This window comes from Aspergillus lentulus, assembly GCF_001445615.1.
Source record: "Aspergillus lentulus DNA, contig: Alt01, strain: IFM 54703, whole genome shotgun sequence".
NCBI classification, from domain to species: Eukaryota; Fungi; Ascomycota; class Eurotiomycetes; order Eurotiales; family Aspergillaceae; genus Aspergillus; species Aspergillus lentulus.
The window spans coordinates 2,706,774-2,726,941 of record NW_028322123.1 but is presented as its reverse complement, the minus strand read 5'-3'; the positions used below and the strand labels follow the sequence as shown (position 1 = coordinate 2,726,941).

General features: G+C 47.6%; 6 protein-coding genes across 6 annotated transcripts; 4 read left to right on the top strand and 2 right to left on the bottom strand.

Annotated features, from left to right (window-relative positions):
• Nucleotides 1-6,865: 6,865 nt before the first annotated feature.
• Nucleotides 6,866-8,402, top strand: ALT_0835 (wilms tumor protein homolog; the record flags this gene model as incomplete). The annotated part of the gene is made up of 3 exons (XM_089599049.1): nt 6,866-7,618; nt 7,810-7,983; nt 8,049-8,402. 3 exons carry the CDS (start codon nt 6,866-6,868, stop codon nt 8,400-8,402), a joined length of 1,281 nt encoding a protein of 426 aa, XP_089456713.1.
• A 539-nt stretch (nt 8,403-8,941) lies between these two features.
• On the bottom strand, nt 8,942-10,528 carry ALT_0834 (putative mitochondrial folate carrier protein Flx1; the record flags this gene model as incomplete). The annotated part of the gene is made up of 6 exons (XM_089599048.1): nt 8,942-9,501; nt 9,586-9,828; nt 9,884-10,021; nt 10,083-10,242; nt 10,293-10,413; nt 10,464-10,528. The coding sequence occupies 6 exons, from the start codon at nt 10,526-10,528 to the stop codon at nt 8,942-8,944; spliced, it is 1,287 nt and encodes a 428-aa protein (XP_089456712.1).
• Nucleotides 10,529-11,372: 844 nt separating this feature from the next.
• ALT_0833 (U2 snRNP complex subunit HSH49) lies at nt 11,373-12,582 on the top strand (the record flags this gene model as incomplete). The annotated part of the gene is made up of 3 exons (XM_033564654.2): nt 11,373-11,392; nt 11,474-11,849; nt 11,920-12,582. 3 exons carry the CDS (start codon nt 11,373-11,375, stop codon nt 12,580-12,582), a joined length of 1,059 nt encoding a protein of 352 aa, XP_033420545.2.
• Nucleotides 12,583-13,310: 728 nt separating this feature from the next.
• Nucleotides 13,311-13,743, bottom strand: ALT_0832 (DUF2015 domain-containing protein; the record flags this gene model as incomplete). Its single annotated transcript, XM_033564653.1, has 2 exons — nt 13,311-13,630; nt 13,689-13,743. 2 exons carry the CDS (start codon nt 13,741-13,743, stop codon nt 13,311-13,313), a joined length of 375 nt encoding a protein of 124 aa, XP_033420544.1.
• Nucleotides 13,744-14,358: 615 nt separating this feature from the next.
• On the top strand, nt 14,359-15,188 carry ALT_0831 (putative 60S ribosomal protein L28e; the record flags this gene model as incomplete). The annotated part of the gene is made up of 5 exons (XM_089599047.1): nt 14,359-14,410; nt 14,540-14,634; nt 14,702-14,725; nt 14,797-14,921; nt 14,990-15,188. The coding sequence occupies 5 exons, from the start codon at nt 14,359-14,361 to the stop codon at nt 15,186-15,188; spliced, it is 495 nt and encodes a 164-aa protein (XP_089456711.1).
• Nucleotides 15,189-16,803: 1,615 nt separating this feature from the next.
• Nucleotides 16,804-18,277, top strand: ALT_0830 (malate dehydrogenase; the record flags this gene model as incomplete). Its single annotated transcript, XM_089599046.1, has 8 exons — nt 16,804-16,816; nt 16,883-16,914; nt 16,992-17,102; nt 17,171-17,258; nt 17,360-17,737; nt 17,795-17,879; nt 17,929-18,073; nt 18,137-18,277. The coding sequence occupies 8 exons, from the start codon at nt 16,804-16,806 to the stop codon at nt 18,275-18,277; spliced, it is 993 nt and encodes a 330-aa protein (XP_089456710.1).
• Between the last annotated feature and the right edge of the window lie 1,891 nt (nt 18,278-20,168).

Genomic DNA, 20,168 nt, shown 5'->3' with positions numbered 1-20,168 from the left:
TGGGCTTGATGATGGGAAGCTTCGGCGCAAATGTGACTTCTTTTGTTTGTTAAATCCACAATGTCGTAGCCTCTTTGAACATGGCCTGGGTTTGTTTATGCGTTCGACCTTTGGAAGGGTCCGTCCCCGTCACGTCGCAACTTCAGATTTTCGTTTCCTCGGTGACGTTACTTGTTGAATTACATGTTTAAAAATGAGAAAACTCTGCATGTACGGATAGCAGCTAAACTGGTATTTTGACTGACACGGGAATCTTCTATTTCGTCTCGCCATGGATGTGCTCCTTCGCGGATGTGTTGATTGAGAGGCTGGTTGGTCTGGGCTGGTTGCAACAGTGCCCGAGCATTATTCGGCATAAGCGTAAACGTATGCCCTGAAGCTGACATACATGCTAGATACCTTACCCGGAAGTAGGTGGCTTCACGGTGATTTGATCCATGAACCCGTTTGCCTCCTGGCAGCTTGGCAGGGTTCTAGGGTTGATGGGAGATTACCTTTTTCTGCCCAGTCATAAACGATGTCTGATACGGATATTTCTTGCTTGGTACATGGTCAAGGGCCCTTGAGATGGATATGATGCTGAGGCACTAGAAACAGACCGAGACCTCGATATCAGCTCGGACCAGCCACATGATCAGAGGCTGGACTATTGGATCTCACATATCGCCTGTTGCGGGATATCTGACTCATAAAAGATAGAATCATAAACACATATCGACAGGGTCGATGACAGTGGTATCCCGGAATCTGTCAATGCCAGTAGGAACATGATACAGACCAGGTGCCGTTTTCTGGTTCTGGTCCTGTCTCAAGTACAGAACTAGAACTACCTTTAGGTATGCATGGTTGATTCATGATCCATCGAGTGATGATCCCAGCACGACTGAGACTCAAGAGAAGGGGTTTGCTGACAGGAAATAATCGGAACAAATGACTTCGCACGTTGAGGGGGGGAAAGAATCGGAGCACCACTATCTAGGTAGGAGGAGCATTGGGAAATGCGAGTGATGGCAAGAGGTCAGGGTCGCATGAGGCAGGGTCACGAGATGGAAGGACCACGGGAATATACTAACATATCATTTTGCTGACGGAGTCATTGACATCTGACTCCCACACCAGTGGGTGTAGTGGATTTGATCTTCTATAGTCATGTAGTCAGCCTGAGATTCTACGATTTATCCCTGCCAAAGGAAGGGTTGATTGACTGTGCAAGGGCGGCCCCGAACTGTCAATTGATATGCAGTGGAAAGGCCCTGTTGATCACGAGGGCGACCTATATCCACTAGGGACTGCTTCCTCACCGTGAGATGTGAAGATATCCGCGGAGTGCATGCGAGTACAAGTCAACTGCATTACATTATCACATTCAACCACCGCCTATCAAACTGGTTATTTCCCTTGGAGACCGAGTAGGACAACAGAACTATAGCTCAACAACATTAATACTAGCCGCGCATAAATGAATCGGATATAGTTGCCAGTCGCTGAATTTCCGCAGCCATTGGCGGCTAGCTGGAATTATCTCACAGGCTGGGTCTGTCAACCATGATCCGTAAGGTACAAATAGGGTTATGACTTATTGCTAGCTCGGTACCTTTGTAGTACGTCTCTGTGCATTGAGGCTATCCATTATTGATAATTAGTAAATCACTAACATGATACTTGACCTATCATATTCAGAGGGGTTGGCATGGAAAATAGTTGGGAACCGAGTGGACGTTCCGGTGGAATGGCTGATCGAGCGATGAAAGTGATGATTCTCGGCTATGGAAGAAAACCATTGGTGAATTGAGATAGTGGATGGCTGGGGATCTACTTAGAAACTTAGCGGATAAGTAGCCTTAGACTAAGAAGGATGAAAGCATCAAGTCCTAGCTGGTGCAATACAGCCTTGCTCCTCGTACTTTGTATATGACGGTGAAGGGGAAAGATCAGCATTTCGGACACGGCCCCAGAGCTGAAGTGGGAACTCCGTAAGGTTTGTCCATTATGAATGCACAGACTGACTTTGAATATCTCATCGCTGTCATCAGCGTATGCGGAGTACCGTATCGATGATGCGAGCTTTTCATGTCTCTCTACCTATATATTCAATAGTGGATATAACACATTGGGGCTCTCTTGAAACATGACGTTTGCCACCTCATGGGATACCAGATCAGGTCAAGATCGACAGGTGGTGTGTCGGATCGGCAACCGCTCAACTGTTCCTATTTTGTATTGAGGAAATTGGCTATGTCCTTGGCGGGTATGCTCGGTTCGGATCTTAGCTTGAGATAGATAGATCCAATGAACCTACTTGTTTCAGGACACCTCGAGCGCTACCGTAGGCTTCACGGTCACACAACATTAGAAAATACGAAGTAGTCAGACTATTGCCACTCCAATAAGCCGATGGGCCCCAAAAAGGGGCCTTCAGGAAACCTTGGGAATCGGGTTTCCTTCGCCGATGATACCGAACGCTTCTAGCAGATAGTTCCAGTAGGGGGCAACCTCGACGATTTATGCGGATCACTCAAGAGAGGAGAGACCCCAACTTCACTGTCGCGAGCAGTCTCTTAGGTCTGAGTTGGACTGTGCTGTACTCCGTAGAGAGCGAAGGAACCACAGATGTTTTGGCAATCATCTAAGGAACGCTAACTGTGGGTGGACGACTCTCCGCCGTCCCGAGTTGAAGAAGGCCCGGCCCGCAACGAGAGTATATGAAGACAGGAGAACGGGGAACAACGGGATAATTAAGCCTATTCACATGGTGACTTGTTTGCTTTTTTTGTCCCTTTTTCTTCTCTCACAGGTCAAGAGAAGCCTTGTCTCTGTTCAACGCACGAGAATGTACAATACCAATTATGTCGGTCTTATTGCAAGAAGACCTCGGGCCTTGAGTGTGACAGTCCACCAAACTTGATTCCTCATGACTCCTCACAGTGATGACTCAGCACCCTTCATGCTCATGGTCAGCTATCTAGTCAATCTGTCCTGTGCTGACAGACAGAAAAATGACATATGTTACACAATGGAAGGGAGGAAAAGGGGCTGAATTGTGCGTCGTAACTATTTTGAGCTGCAGGTGTCTTTCTCCTGCTCGCCATCAAGTACGAAGACCTATGACGCTTCATGGACATCACATAAGTACCTCATCTATACAGTACGATGAAGAGAGATAGGTCTACTGAAGATCGTACTGCACTAGTACTAAGTGTACTCTATGCTGCCAGCATTTTGGCCCTTGCTTCTGGACTGTATCAGCTTGGTAGCATATTGATTGCTGGTGATTGCAATCATATTATTTGTCCATGAGATCTATCTTCATCCTTTCCCTTTGTAGATACATATTTCAGCAATCGGAGTAAAAGCTACCGTAGTTGGAGTAAGGAAAAGTATGCAGGTTTCTTGGGACCCTAAATTTCGATCAAATTATACCTCTCTATAACTGTCCATAAATGCTTAGCCTTACGTAAATCCTGTGCACAGATCTGCATGGGCTGAATGACTGAGATGATGTCACTTGAGTTTTCAGCAACAGGAGCAGTCAGTTCAGACCTTGAGGAATTCCTGGCGTCCAAAATACAAAAGACTCTGCAGAAAAGGGGGCGCGAAATAAGACAGATAAATCATTGACTGGACATTTGTCGGCAGTCGCGGCTATTGAAAACTAATGCATCAGAGGCCATGAGGCTAAGTCTGGACTCTGGAGTCCGGTGAGGCTACCAAGAACCAATTGCACCTTAGTCTAGTAGTACACGGTCTGCTCCACGGCCCACACAGGAGACTAAACTAGTACTCCGTTTGTACCACAGTAACCTGTGGGCCAAACCTTGCAAGTTAGACTAGATACGGAGTAGATGGATACTACTAGTACTGGTAGAGAGTTCCAGTCATCTGGCCAAGGAGAAAATAGTGGAGGGTTTCTAGCAAATCAGAGGAGGCATCTGAGCACTATTGATCGCCTGCGAGCGGTCCGTTCAGTAGCATCTAGCTTTCAGCTTCACCCCACGGAACTTCCGGCCGCCCTGCAGAAGGTCCGCAACCGCAACCACTAAGAAGCTGGCTTTTCAACCCGAAGCTGCCGCCTGAATCACAAACTTCAGCTAGTGACCTTGGCCCGAATGAAGCTAAGAATCCTCGTCCATCGGACGCTTTGGATCGAACAAAAAAAAGGTCTTGGAATCAGATGGCGAGTTGCAACAAAGTGAACTGACGGTCAACTACACATTGCTTCAAATAGAGGTACAGGGAACTGAAGATATGGAGTGGAACGAAGAAGTACCTAGGTATACCTACCTACCTTGCCTCCATGGGTAAACTTAGATGGATATTGGACCTACTGGGTTGGTCTAATTGATGCAGGTATGAGCCACCGTTTCAGGATCGACATCCAGGTGACGGCTGAAGATCAGTACGTAGTCAATTCAGCACCATGCCAGTCAGTGTTTTTGAATAGATTAACGAATATTCCAAGTGTTCAGGTGCCTACCTGCGCGGGTGACGAGGGTATCCCTGTTCTTCCCCATACCAGACCTATTGGAATACGAGTATTATCCTTATTGGGTGACCGATAATAATGACATCCAGCCAACCTGACTGGATCACTGGAGGCTCGGATTATCGAACTATGAAGAATAGGAAGAATGCATCCCGTTTGGCGTTTCAAATTCCAGGCAATTGAGCCGGTCCACTCTGGCGGGTCAGATGATACATACCCGATTTTTACTTACAGTTCGTGGCATAATGGAAGTGCGTATCGCGGAAATTGTGACAAATGCCCGGTTGCCTTGCCTTCTAACAAAGGCCATTCTTTCCGAAATTAAAATCAGTCAAGAGTCAAGTACTTGGCGGATTCGCAAGGTACTGTGGACTCGTAAATTACTTCAAAGCAGTGCATACCTTACTTACCATTAGAAAGTAGAGTGCCTTCAGACACATCGACCCAGAATGTCTTGTAAAAATAAATCATTAGGGTAGATTGGAGTCCACTGGAATGAAGATTCGGGTTCGTGATATCTGGAGAGGCTAGCCATACCATCAGGTCAATGCATGAGCTATGACAGCGTGACACAATGGTACAGTGGATTTGCCATGGAGCCCCCGATCGGAATTCCAACCTGAGTTCCGCGATTGGGCAACATGGCTCAAAAACAGCGGTCCTCAAGGCTATCATCAACTGTTTATTGACTTCCGGCGGCGACTAAAAAGTGTCATATCAAGACTAGATACCGGTGAAGTGGTGACGAGCAGCTAAGGAAAGAAGAAAGATCTAGATCACCTATTACAATAAGCATTTTATTACCATTCGCCCCCAGTCAAGAACGAGGGAATACCGTGGTAACTCTGACCAGCAGCTTCAGCTATGTGCCCAATTTTTAAGAACATGGCTGAAAGGGTGACATCTTTAACCGCGAAGTACTTGGCTATAGATAATCTCATTATTGGTAGGTACTCATACTCATTCCAGCTCACTGGGGCCAACTGTATGTACCTTACTCATTCCTGTGGTGACAATTTGCAACCAGTGGAATAGCCCTTAGTACTTGACTAGGGCAATCTTCATTATTATCAACTTAACCTTGGGAACTGGCACATCATGCCTCAGCCACTCGATGCTGAGTGGGGGGCGCAATTGTATAGCAGACTACCTACCTCGCATGTTCAACATGATCAAATAAATAATATTAAATAAATGATGATAATAATAATTACTAAGGTACCATCTGTGGGATGTAAAGTATTACTACTATTTTCCTTGAATTTATATTCCTTTTTAAAAAAATTTTTGTTAGAATATACAAGGTTTTTGATTGGGAATTCTTTTTCAATTCCCATGGTACTCTCTTCAAGCTTATTGTTTTTCTGCCCAATCCTTGCTTTCATTTCCATTTTTTTTATTAATTCCGCTATATTTATTTATTCATGTATTTATTCCATTTAATTTAAATTTATTTTTACCTTCCTCTCAACCTAATTTGATATTTTTCATATATGCAGGTTCACTCATACAAACATAGACACTACTGTACTCTAAGTAGGTAAGTGTCATCCTTAGGTTAGTCTCCTTAATCTCTTGATCATAGTCTATAAGCCTTCAGCTAACTAAATTAGCAAGCCAGATCCTTGTCACTGCCCACCCCCGCTGCTTCCACTATTCTGGGACACAGGGAAGAACGATTCAATTATGAGGATCATGTAGGTATATCTAGTTCTAGATCACCACCACACGCACCCCCAAGATGGGGGGCGGAAATACGAGTGTACTCACTGGTCACTATTCACTGGCCAATATAAAAGAGATCTCACACTGAGTTGGATAAGCAAAAAAGACTCTTAAACTGCACTTTCGCTGATCACCTCGATCTCCTTCTTATTTGATTACCCCATATCTGCTTTCAATTTCTCATTGTTTAAATTGTCATATATTGATTTGCTTTTGTTCAGTCTTCCCATTCTCAATACCCAGGAAAGGCCTGGTCCTGCCAGTGCACCAGTACACAAATATCTACGGTCTCTGTTGCGGGTACTTTGGCCATCCACCTTATGGCATTGTCTTGATTGCCTTCAAAAGCTCGTTCCTGAGATCTGCGTCTCTGACCTACCTCATCCACCCGAGTATACTGGAACCTCTTTGCTTTTTTGGAAGTGGCATTGGGGGATCGAAAGTCACCGAACACCTGGCACGACAGTTTGAACCTCAAAAGCCTTCGAGAGCCTAACTGTGCTTCCTCACATAGTAGGAGCTGTCAAGCAGACCTCTATGGGATTTTTAGATCCTCGCCGTCCTTCTGTCAAGAGAAACGGAGAGAGATAGATATTGCCATCGAGAGGGTTGGGTATCCCACGACATTCAAGGTTATTTCACCTTGCTCGCGACAAAATGGAAACAGCAGAACCAGTTTCATACGAGTTCACCGGCCATGCAATGGGTTCAATGGCTCCTCGTCGATTACTGCACGCGGGCCTTGGGTCAAGCTTCTCTTATTACAATAACCCGGCTACCTCTTTTCCTTTGCCTTATCACCAATCGTCTTCCACGCCGTATGGTTTCAGTCATACGATAAACCAGCACCCTCATCAACTTCCGGGCTACCAACACTTCTATCTTACGGGTCATCCATCGCTCAATTCGCAGCCAGTACGTCTCTCATCTGAACCTCCAACAGTTCAGCAGATTCCCGACATCCGCCCAGCGAAGAATGCCATCAGTCGCATTGTGGGAAAGCCATCGGCAAAGTTGGAACAGAGCGTATCATCGCAGCCTATTGCAGCGGCTCAACCGCTGGCCACGGGGGCTACCCAGGAGAAGGGCCCTGGCTCGACCGAGATTGAGTTCTCAACGGAGGTAGACATCCTTATGAAAGCTATTCAAGCAAAAGCTGTCCCTCAACAGCCGGCTCTACAGCCGTTACCGCCGCTCCAACAGTTGGCACACAGCGGTGAGAATGGCTTCTCTCAGACCTATGCCATGGCATCGTCACCTCCGCGATGCACCATGGCGGTTGAGGAGCTCGCTTCCCGGCCGGGAAAGAAACGAAAGTACATATGCCGACTTCCCAACTGTGGGAAGAGCTTTGCCCAGAAGACTCATTTGGATATCCACATGAGGGCCCACACTGGGGATAAGCCCTTTGTAAGTGCACCCAACAATAAACCTACATTCTCGGAACCTCGACTTCTGACATTGCATTCGCCGCAAGGTATGCAAAGAACCTTCGTGCGGACAGCGTTTCTCCCAATTGGGCAATCTCAAGGTAACGCACCGAGAGAACTCCCTACCGATGATGAAGGAATCGCATCCTGACATGTAATGGTCATAACTAGACACATCAACGACGCCATACCGGCGAAAAGCCCTTCTCCTGTGATATCTGCCAGAAGCGATTCGCCCAAAGAGGCAATGTTCGTGCCCACAAGATCACTCACCAACATGCTAAGCCCTTCACGTGTCTACTCGATGACTGTGGGAAACAATTCACTCAGCTGGGTAACCTCAAGGTATATTGTCTCATGAGACGCGTGGCTCTGGTCCCAGAGACTCTCTGAGCTAATGGATTGGACAGTCGCACCAAAACAAGTTCCACGCCGCTACGCTAAGGACGTTGACTCTGAAGTTTTCTCAAATGTCCGAGACGCAATTCATGAACCCTCAGGATCGCCAGCTCTGGGAGTACTTTGCCACCCTATATAAGAACAGCAACAAAGGCATCAAGGGTCGTGGCAAGGATCGGAGGATCTCCCCCACGTCCAAGTCCAATGACAGTTCTCCCTCATGCACGCGAACGCAATCTTTCGAAAGTGATGAGGACGTCAAGGCGTCACGCGGCAGTCGTGAAGCCTCGTCTGTTTATACTGGCAGCTCCAGCGGAGAAGAAGAAGACCCCGAAACCTATTACACCGATAGAAGAGGTCATTGAACGGTGTTATTGCAGTCATTCAGCTTCATGTTCTTTTTCTCTGCCTTTTGGGCTTTTCTTTCTTTTTCTATTTATTTTTTCTTTTCTTCTTTTTTTTTTTCCCCCGAGATACCAAGTTTTGTCTGCCTTGGACTTGCACTTCTTTCGTCCAGTCTATTGATGTACTTCTTACCTTCATTTGCTTTCAGGCTCATATGTTTTCTGGAGTTTGCGGGTGATCGTGTGTTACGGGGTTTCTTGAGGGATAGCACCATTGAGGACAGTGCTCGGCTGCACGACGGAAAGGGTCGGTCCTGTACAAAAACCAACATCATCAGACATGTTTCAGTATATAGGCTCACATGTGGCTCGATCTACTAATTGTTCCGATTGGCTGACAAGAATTGAAGCATCATGCTTAGGTGGACGATAGTCCCCAATACGGAGTTTTCGCTCTCGTGGCTATGTCCATTGCAAAGAGTCCCACCTGCCAGAGTTCGAAGAACTGTGCTAATGATATGGCCTTCGGCAAGTGAATAGCGACCTCTACTGTCGTGATATTAAACTAGGCAAGACTTGGTATTCTCATACACCAGAAAGGTTACCCATGTGCTTGGTAGCACGCGCAGGAGGTTCGGGCCCAAGCCCTTGTAGAAACCAGCAAAGCCCTCTTGAGCCCAAATCTGCGCCACTGCATCACGAACACCACGATACACAAGGTGAGCTTCATATGTCTGCAGACGAGATCTCAGCACTTGATATGGATAAGTGACACAGCCTGCGAAGATCTTTGAAAGGCTTGAGGTGAGAAAGAAATCGAAATTCCCCAATTGTCGTGCCGGTGTCGCCCCTATGCTATCGCCACTGGTACGCGAAGCCGACCTCATCCTTGTACGATACGCTTTCAACTTCTCATACGCCATGAACTGAAGAGCTCCATGACTGACTCCGAATAAAGCGGGCAAAAGGCCCCGGTAGAAGCCAGGGATACCCTCTGAGCGATAGATCTGTGCTACGCCGGTGGTGAAAGACGCATAGGCTCCGGGAGTGTTGGAACCGGTGGATAACATGCGGGTTTTGATCACCCATATAGGATTCGTCAAAACTGAGGTTGCAAGTCCTAAAGCAAATATAGTGGAATTAGCAAATGTGATTCGTGAGCATTTGGAGTCCAATGAAACGCAGATGGGCGCAAAGATCATACCTGCCAGTCCTGATGCAACAAAGTAGTCAGTCGAGGTGAGCTCCGGCACTCGGGAGCCGCGGAGCCTCCGCATCAGATCTTTCGTCTTTCCATAGCAAAGGAAGTACAGCGCCCAGCTGGTGGAATTCCCGATGATGTTGGGTGTTAACCCTCGGTAGAATGCGGTGATGCCGCCCTCACGGCGTGAAATTTCACGGATGATACGGAGCGATCCACCAAGTTGAGAAGGCGAGGATCGGTCGACTAAGTCTCAGTTTGCGCATGCGTAAGCTCCATGAAAAGATGTCCTCTGACCTACTCGTGAAGTAGTATATGCGTCGAGTAACGTACCCTGTAGCCTTGTCTTTAATAAATCTAGCGGATGGAGGCAGAGCGTAGAGACTATTCCCGCTGTAAATCCTGCTATGGTCTCCACAAAGGATGACGACAGGCCATCCTTAATAGTCATGAAAATTGTGTGTGATTCTCTCGAAACTTTTGGGAGCGCGTAAACGGACTTTCGGGAGAGCCAATCTTCGAAACAGCGTGCATGAGAGTTGTTGCGCAAACTTGCGGGTCTTGCTTTTTTCGCTCCTCGGCAATAAGCGCAGCAATCCGGCGAGGCGGTTCGACTCCGCGCAATTGTTCAAGTTGAGGCGATGGCCGATAAATGATATTCTACACGACAGGCGAAGGGTTGTCCGATTCGACAAAGCTTTAACACATACGAATCTTTCTTGATAACTGAACACCATTCCTGCTAGGATGAGCCATTTGCCGCGAGTTACTAATTTGCCCAGAATGAACGTTAGGACGGCATAGCATTTCTCGAGGAAGAAACTCATCAGTCTATTAAAAGTGCAGAACAGTTCGCAAACATGAAACAACTTTAAAAATACATGAGTGTCAATGTCATCTCCAAGACATCGACATGAAGTATGAGAGAGGGCTCGAGAATCTCCATTACCTCCTCTTAGCCTTAATGTCCGGGATGATGATGAGAATGCACTCAAGTCTGAAAACCTATTTTCATAATCCCCCATTCCCGTCATCGTCTTCTTTAAGCGAGGGGGGAAAACAACCTGTCGGAGGGATCAGCTGTCTGGAATCGAAGCAGGAAGATTTCGCTGAGGTATTACTTGAAAAGCGAGGGTCTGGGTTCGCTGTATGTGTAGCCTGTTTCTCGTCGTGAGCATTTCTGATATGATTAAGATCTGAGGGGCGAGTTGCATACCCAGATAGATGATCAAAGGCAGATAGCCACTGCGTAAAAAGAACCGTCAATACTGTAACCAGAATGAGAAAACCTCACCGAAAGGGGGTATTACTAGTGGATAGCGACTCTCGAGACGTCAATGACCTTGGAGATCCGCTCCTGGAGATCAAAATGTCTGGTCAGCAAGGGAATATTGACTAAGGACATTTCCATTGACGGAAGATCCAACCTTAGTCTCCTCGGAAAACTGAACCATTTCGGTGGATGAACGGGATATAATTATATCAATACTCGGACCTTGGAGCCAGGAAAGGCGAGTAGAGTCAGCGCAGGAAGTTATGGAATGCGGAGTGCTTGGGCGGAGTTAAGAGATGAGTAGGTGAAGCTCAAGAATTTTCTGGGAACTTTCGAGGCAAAAAAAGCTACCAAGTCCGCAAGATACCCGTTCTTGCAAACCACATCCAAACTTACAACCATTGTCACGACTGACACACATCAGTTTTGTCCAGAGTGTCCTGTATCTTTTCACTATCCTCCAACGAGAATTGATTTAAAGCCAACAGTCGGATAACCTAGATTGAGAGTTGACAACATGTCCGGCGCGAGGCATTGGTGAGTAACCGCTTTTTACTTTATTGACACAACGCTACAACGCAAACCAAAAGATTGACCAGGAGGTTCTTAACTTTCTAGGGAGCAAGATAAGGAGGCCACCGTTTACATTGGTAATCTCGATGAACGGGTTACCGATAGCCTGGTATGGGAGCTGATGCTACAGGCTGGGCGCATCGTTAATGTTCACCTTCCCAAAGATCGGGTGACGCAGTCACACCAGGGTTACGGCTTTGTGGAATTCATAAGCGAGGAGGATGCTGAATATGCTTCGCGAATAATGAACGGGATTCGCCTTTATGGAAAACCTATACGAGTCAACAAGGCATCTGCCGATAAACAAAAAGCCGTGGAAATCGGAGCAGAGCTCTTCGTTGGAAACCTTGATCCTTTGGTCACGGAGCAGGTCCTCTATGACACGTTCAGTCGCTTCGGAACGCTCGTCAATATTCCAAAGGTAAGGCGACAATAAATGCCTGCCCAATAAAGGAATCTTTCCTCTTCTGCAACAAGCTAACAAACTGTAGGTTGCACGCGATGATAACAACCTTTCCAAGGGCTATGGATTCGTATCATTTGCCGACTTCGAGTCCTCAGATGCTGCTATTGCCAACATGAACGGGCAATATCTAATGAACAAGCAAGTTTTCGTGCAGTACGCCTATAAAAAAGACGGCAAAGGCGAAAGGCATGGTGATCAGGCAGAACGAATGCTGGCTGCGCAGGCTCGCAAGCATAATGTCCGTCCGCCAACGCAGCCGCTTCCTCCGCAATTCACCAACCCAGGAACTCCTATGGCAGCCGCTGGGATGGCTAATGGAGACGGCGCACAAGCGTTGAGCGCCGCTCCGCCGGAATTAGCAACGGGAAGAGGCGTACCGCCGCCTAACTTGGGCTTTCAGAACGTACCTCCGCCGCAACCTAACCGACAACTCCCTCCTACCGCTCCCTTGGCAAACCCACCTCCCGGTTTGCCGGCAAGACCTCCGCCCTCGCAAGCCGGTTATGGTGGCCCTCAGACATTTCTCCCCCCCGGTTTCAATACTGCTGGTCAACAGCCACCTTTCCCACAGCAAGCAGCACCGCCGCCGGGGTTCGCGCCACAGGGTTTCGGTCCTCCGTCGGGAACCCCTAACCCTCCACCATTACCACCGGGCTTCCAGCAACCTGGTTATGGTGGCGGCCGCTGAGCTTTGGATCGTTTGTATTTGGACTTTAAATGTGCATTGATGCAGAAACATATCTCTCATGCATTACTGTTGACGACAATGGAACAATGGTCTTTTCCCACAGTTTCGCTGCGTTACGAGTCGACGAGAGCATGTAGTTCAGGTGATTCCCTGACTTACGCACCAAAGCACGCCACTACATGGCAGATCGGTTTTTGTTCTCCGGGGACACTCTTGAGCTAACTAATCTATTGATAATGGGGTAGAAGTTTGGGGACCAAATTACATGATTGATCAGGGTTATATATTCCTTCCATTAGTCTTCCGGTGAGGCAGCACGTTATTATCCAAAGTGGTATCACTCACCGGCGGGTATACATTGCCATTGTCCTTGATTCACCTGAGACGTGGCAAGTGAACTGCTCATACTCTCATACAATATTGGCGTCTAGCTATACAGACCAACTTACGAAGATCGTCAGCATGTTTGATTACGGTAGAAGAAGTGACATTCGGTTGCATCAAATAAATCATTCATAGCTGTTTCCTCCTGCGTGTGCGCGAAATTGGAAGGACTTCAGAACAGGGACACGCCTGATAAGCATAAGGAAATGAGAGAAGGGCAAATGAAAGCTGGGTCAGCGAAGAAGAGCAACTGCTGCTTCGGAAGGGCAGATTCCAAATGGCGGTGCAAACGATAGGCGACAGGAACAGCGATAGGAAATTAGAGATTGGAGCAGGAGTAGTGGTTAAGAGAATGACACGAACTTCGGGTCCCTTGGCCGACCGTCAGGGCCGATATTGTGGGTAGCAAACCGTCGTTGTGTGTAGATGCGTCGAGCTTCATCGAAGTTAACATTCTGCGTCTTCATGATCTTCTGCACCTCGCGTTTTGCTTTGTTGTCTAAGCCGGCTCTTGTGTCGCCATCTGCGATGTTGGACGATATATCGAACTGTGATGAGGAGAGGCCCGCCTCCAGGTCCCCCGCAAAGCTGGAGGGAAGGCGAGCATAAAGATGATCCGGGACTGGGATTAAGGGCAACCACCGGGACCGGGTGAGATAAAGCGCTGCCAACGGGCGTCAGATCGGTACGACTAAGGTATACAGTTTGTGGATCAGACATACCGGTCCCGCAAATCACGACAGCAAAGGTGAGGAAATAGAGAGTATAGTATGCCATATTGACCGCGTATATGCAATTACACGGACTTCGGCGAGTAAATATTGATGTTGCTATGTTAGTTAATATGAATTCCTACTGCGGGTGTACCGGAATACTCGCGGCAAGGCAGATGGGATTCGTGATGTGTGGCAACTCCTCAAGGATTCATTCAGGTAGAAGCCAGTAACGTGTGATGCTGGCTGGGCAGGATACTGCCACAACCAGCTACAAAGTAAGCATCTGAACAGAAAGACGGTGAAATATAGTTGGCACTCAAAATATCATGCCGAACAATGTTGAAGTCGGATCAATATCGAGCTGAGAAAGGCAGGTTCGGAGTACCTTGGCTAGCACGTAAGGTACGGATAAGGTAGCTCATCGGCACCAAGATATGATTGGAAGCAGCCTGGCCGGTGTGGGGAGGAGGGGGGCGGCAGCACTTCTTTGGGGCTCTTCCTGAATGACTTAATCTTGAAGGTCAGACTATGCCGAAAACGGTCGCCTTAGCGAGATGGTTGGATTCTGTTCTTGGCACGGGCGCACACAATAACGATCCCAGGCAATTAAAGTATACCAGCCTCGCGTCGAGTTCGATCTGTTCCCATTCAATCAGCTTGAAAGAGACATTTCACAATGGCCGCCGAAAGAACAAACGTTTCCAGCGACCTTGTCTGGCAGATCACTCGTACGTTTATCTCTTTTTGCCGTTACCTAACCTTTCTACTCCAGAGTAACGGAGTTTTCTGCGTCTTTTGCTTTGCCCATACTGTCCGTTAATCTCCTTAATTTTTGCTGATTCATATGCTCTGAACAGGCAGCCAGAATGCTTTTCTGGTCAAGCGGAGGACCGGTGGTGGCTCCCAGTTCTCCCGCGATCCCCTGAACCTGCAAAACAAGCAGTCTTTCAAGGTACGATCCTGAAGATCAATTATGATTTCAATGGCACTAGAAACGCTGACTTCAATACTCTGTATAGTATGCTGGCTATGCCAACACCAAGGTACTTCATACATCATCAACCTGCAGACTTCCGATAATAAAGAGGGATTATATCTAAGCTCTTATGAACAGGCGGTCGGTGTGCAGGCTACTGAGAACGGCGGTGTTGTTGTCATCACCAAGAAGCCTGGCAACCCTCAGCAGCCCGCGAAAAACCTGGTCAGCGTCAGCTGGGGCCCTAACGCTGCCACCCGCAAGTAAGCAGAACAACCTATTTCCACCGATTTGCCGGGTGGCATTGTATCAGGCCGGTTTTGCTAATCAGGAGCATTGTTCTATGGCACAGGATCTACAAGGCTGTAGCAAGCAAGACCGCTAAGAACGGCTACCGCGCCGACCTCCGTGAGGACGCCGTTGCTCGTGTGAGCGCCATCCGTCGCTCCCAGAAGCCCAAGAAGGACGCTGCCCCCAAGAAGCTCAGAGGCGCTCAGGCTAGAAAGGCTGCGGAGCAGAAGTCGGAGTAAATACAAATCTCAGAGCAACAAAAACGCCGAAGACAAGAGGTCAAGGAACGGGCGCGTCGACTGAAATAGAGCCGTGCTGGTCAAGGGCGAAAGCGTCCCTGTAATTTAGCAATATCATTATTGGGTATTGTCCTTCCGAGGCCGTCAGCAATCTCAGCACCATAAAAAAGAAAGCGAGAACCAAATGCCGTGCAGAATGGTTGAGTCCGGATAACTTTTGCCGGGCCATAGGCCAAAAACTTCGTAACTTAACTCGCGTAGTTTTCTTCTGATAAATTTCCTACGCCATCATCATTACTTGCAGTTGGCACATGTTCCGGATTTTGAACGTTGCAGCCGCTTGTCGGGCCGAAACGTATTCTAGAACCTGTTGGGACAGAGCTTGGAGTTTTCAGCTTTTGCCGCACGTAACACTCAACACCCGCCTTTTCCCGAGTTCATGATGGATAGATGGAATCAACTCACAAGTTCGGTAGGTTCCTCGGTGATAAATATCGTGGAACACACGAAAATTGCCGGAATATGGGACGCTTCGGATTGGATCAAGTGGACTCTGACGTACCTTACATATATGGACCAAGACACATGAGAAAGTTTCTCGACCTGTATCATGACAGACCGTCGGGGACATGGATATAGGTACGCTGTGAACTGGATGTAGAAGATAGATATGTACTTCGGGTGCTCTAAGGTATAGACTAGGTAAACAGTCTCAGCAGGGTGGAACTAATAGACAATGCGAAAAGGATATCCCAGGGTCATTCTTCTATCTAAACCTACCGTAAGATGACGAGAGTATAGGTAGCGGTTGATACCGATGGATAAGTTCGCGGTTGATCTTTCTTAGGTAATTACGTGAGCAGTCTTTAGGAAGTTTCCGGTAAGATCAATGATTACTCTGTACCTAGACACGCAATCATCGGACTTGAACTGTGGGAGCTCTCCTAAATACACACCCCACATGTGATCTCCGTTGTCCGTCTACCCCCTCCGCAACGCAGGTCTGTATGAGAGCAACTGAGCTTAACCATAATAATTGGTCTTAGCAAGGACTGGATAATGGTTGGACATACATACATTATTTCCTTACCTACCCGAGACAGTAGTGATGGGCATCATACCTGGCTTACGTTCCTGGTGTATGTATAAGAACTAGTTAATTGCCATCATTATTATGATTGTGCAGAGAAGTTGTGGCTCTTGTCTCGCATTCTAGATCTCCATCTCTTAAAGAAATTGCCAAGTTATCACCAATTCCTCAAAAAATGTACGTCTAGTGCAACCTATGAACCTATAGATAGCTCTTGTTTCTACTATTCGCACTGTTTGTTTGTGCCTTCCCCGTTCATCCCCTTCCCAGCCCCGAATATGGCGCGTTGTTTGTTCCCGTTTGGTTTACCGTTACCCCTCCCTGCAGTACTCCTGCATGCTCCTCCCCCGCTCTACCTCAAGTGCTTTCTTTCACCTTCGACCGGTCGTTCTTCTTCCCATCAACATTTCCCCAATCTTGCGTTGGTCCGATTCTGTCAGTCCGTCTTACTCACACGCGATACAGATACGTTGCTTTCTTGTTCTTAATCAACAGCTACCAAGCATAAAGCTCTAATCTCTCATCATGGTCAAGGCGGGTAAGCATCTGATCGGCTTCCTCTAGAGACCACCGAAAGAGTTATCCTACTAATTCATTCCTATAGCTGTTCTCGGAGCCTCTGGTGGCATTGGTCAGGTATGTACCCTCTCACTTTATGGGTCACCGCTCATCACATAGTCACGTACTGATATTCATTGTCGTCGCGTCTTTAGCCTCTATCTCTTCTGTTGAAGGCATGCCCTCTGGTTGATGAGCTTGCTCTCTACGATGTCGTCAACACCCCCGGCGTCGCTGCGGATCTGTCTCACATCTCTTCTGTCGCTGTATGTGACAACTTCCTAGACCCATCAACTCGAGTGACTAAATCCTCGTTCCTGACTCGCACTTGCAGAAAGTCTCCGGCTATCTTCCCAAAGACGATGGTCTGAAGAATGCATTGACTGGCACTGATGTTGTCGTCATTCCTGCTGGAATCCCTCGTTAGTACTCCTATTCGCCAGAAAAAAAAAAAAAAAAAAAAAAAAAAAAAAAAAAAAAAAATTACTGCTGCTCTTCTTCTCACTCAAATTCTTCCCAACAGGCAAGCCTGGCATGAGTCGTGACGATCTTTTCAAGGTGAATGCTGGTATCGTCCGCGACTTGGTGACGGGAATCGCACAGTACTGCCCCAAGGCGTTTGTACTTATCATCTCAAATCCTGTAAACTCCACCGTCCCAATCGCCGCTGAGGTGCTCAAGAAACAGGGTGTCTTCGACCCCAAGCGCCTCTTTGGAGTCACCACTCTGGATGTTGTCCGTGCAGAGACCTTCACTCAAGAATATTCCGGACAGAAGGATCCATCCAAGGTTCAAATTCCTGTTGTTGGCGGGCACTCTGGCGAGACCATCGTTCCCCTCTTTAGCAAGGCTTCCCCTGCCCTGGATATTCCTGCAGACAAGTATGACGCTCTTGTGAACCGTGAGTGTCTGCACTATATCTACAGCTATTTGCAACTGGCGACTGACTCGTCCGTAGGTGTCCAGTTCGGCGGAGATGAGGTAGTCAAGGCTAAAGACGGCGCTGGCTCCGCCACTTTGTCCATGGCTTATGCTGGCTTCAGGTCTGCCACTTTCTCCGCTTGAATCCGCCTCCCTGCTAATTCGAGGTAGATTTGCCGAAAGGGTTATCAGGGCTTCGCAGGGCCAGTCAGGCATTGTCGAACCCACTTACATTTACTTGCGAGGTGTCACTGGTGGTGAGGATATCGCCAACGAGACCGGTGTTGAATTCTTCTCGACCCTTGTCGAACTCGGAGTAAGTGTTTCCACGTCTTCAGCACAGACCATTCTCATATAGTATATGCTAATGCAAAAAAAGCGGAATGGTGCGGAGAAAGCCATCAACATTCTCCAGGGCGTCACCGAGCAGGAAAAGAAGCTCCTCGAGGCTTGCACCAAGGGCCTTAAGGGCAACATCGAAAAGGGCATCGAATTCGTCAAGAATACCCCACCAAAGTAAACGCGCCTATCCCTGTCAAACAAGCCTACCCCCATTGGCCAGCCGCCCTGTTTTCTTCCCTGAAGAGCACTTGTCGGTGGCATTTTCCCCTCCCCGAAGAGCTCACCAGAATTGAAAATGACGTCGCTAATCAAAGCTATCCCGGAAAGATAGGCTTTAAATTACAAGGTTGATGAAGACTGATGGAGGAGGTCGCCGTGGGGTTGATCATTAGGTTCTTGAAATGCAGGGCCCTAGAGACATGCATGCAGAAACGAATAAATCCTTCTTTTCTTTTCTTTTTTTTTTTCGCTTTTAGTGTGAGCCCTGTTGCAGTGTAAAGGAGATAATTGAGCCTGCCATCGGGACGAGAGACAAGAGGATTCTTTGTTGTTATTTCATACTGGTGCCTTCTAGGCAAATTCACCGTCCCAAGCGTTCAGGGCCTTGGCTGTACCGTTTTGATTTGGAACGTCGCCCCAGGAAGCTCAGACGTTTCAGCTTGTACAGTGGTGGCAATGCCCATGTTCGATAAAGCACCACGAATGACGCCGCATGGAAACCAGAGAAACTGGGGTCATGTCCAAATGTCAGAATGACGATGAAGGTAGGGATGTGGGGTCTTGCCCACCGCTTGTGCCATAGCAGTCGCCTCGCTTCGAGAAGCCGTACTCATTCTTGCAAATGGTCGAAACGAGTTATCTGTGAGGACGTAGACACCCTGAGAGATAGGATATACCACTGTCAGCTTCTATCCGTGAAGACCCTGAAGACTCAAGCGCATAAACTAAAGTCGCTTCTGTGTACTGACCCGATGATTCGTTTTCAAATTATCCACTTGCTTCCGGAAAAGAATGGTCCACAGATCCTTGCACAAAAACTTGATAACATCGAGATTGTCTGTGAAACGAGGGCGATCGCGAGAAAATCTGCCCGGTGAGAAGATGCGAGAGGGATATGTCAGCTGCATTTGCGTTCAGTCAAGTCCCGTTCAGGGAGATCGCCTCTGCCTTAGGTTCATCCAAACACATGTTCCATCCCTCAAGTACTGGACAGAATGTGTCGCTGGCTTACCGTTCCGCAAGTCCTTGACCAACTCGGTAGCCTATAGACTCTAGTCGAAAGAAAGTCGACTCCCTGATTTCGTCATCATCTAAAGCTTTGTCATTGAGTGCCAATTCCCTTGCTAAGCGTTCAGCCGTGGGAACGAGCTCTATCAGAAGAAAGTCTAGGCATGAGGTACTCAGGAAGCGAGCATGAGGATCAGAGGTATTGATAGATGAGACAGATGCATCAAACGACATCTCGATGAGTCCGTGTGGAAATTGTCTGAGAGATATGCAATACGTTATTCCCAATTTGAAAATTGTAGGATAACGCTAAACCTCAGCTCAGATAAACTTCGTTTTCCATGGTATCCGTGATCATCAGTATTTGCGGAGGTGGACTCGGAACTCCGCAACGTGCTTTGGGCCTTTTGATAAGGTAAATGCTTGGACTTCAGATCCGTCCTTCACATACACTTCCCTAACTTCTGCCGCCCGATTTCTGTAATTACAACCACTCTCAAATAACTCAAGAACTATCAACTTCATCCTACTACACTGACAAATTCAACTTATTATAAATTTCTAATGGTGAAATCTACACGCAGATTGGATCATCTGTAACACCTGTAACATCTGCATTTCAATGAACATGTTCAGAGCCATGAGGGCGTTTAATGCATGCGGGAGACGAGCCAAATTTAATAGTAGTGAGATGTTGTTACCTCACCAACTAACATGGTTTATTGGACCATGTCTAATGTTGCTCCTCCTCATCGAAACTCGCCCAACGTGCCCATGCCCAGCAGTAACGCCTGAACCCAATTGCGCCATGCCCCCATGCAAATATGTCTCGCTAGATGTCA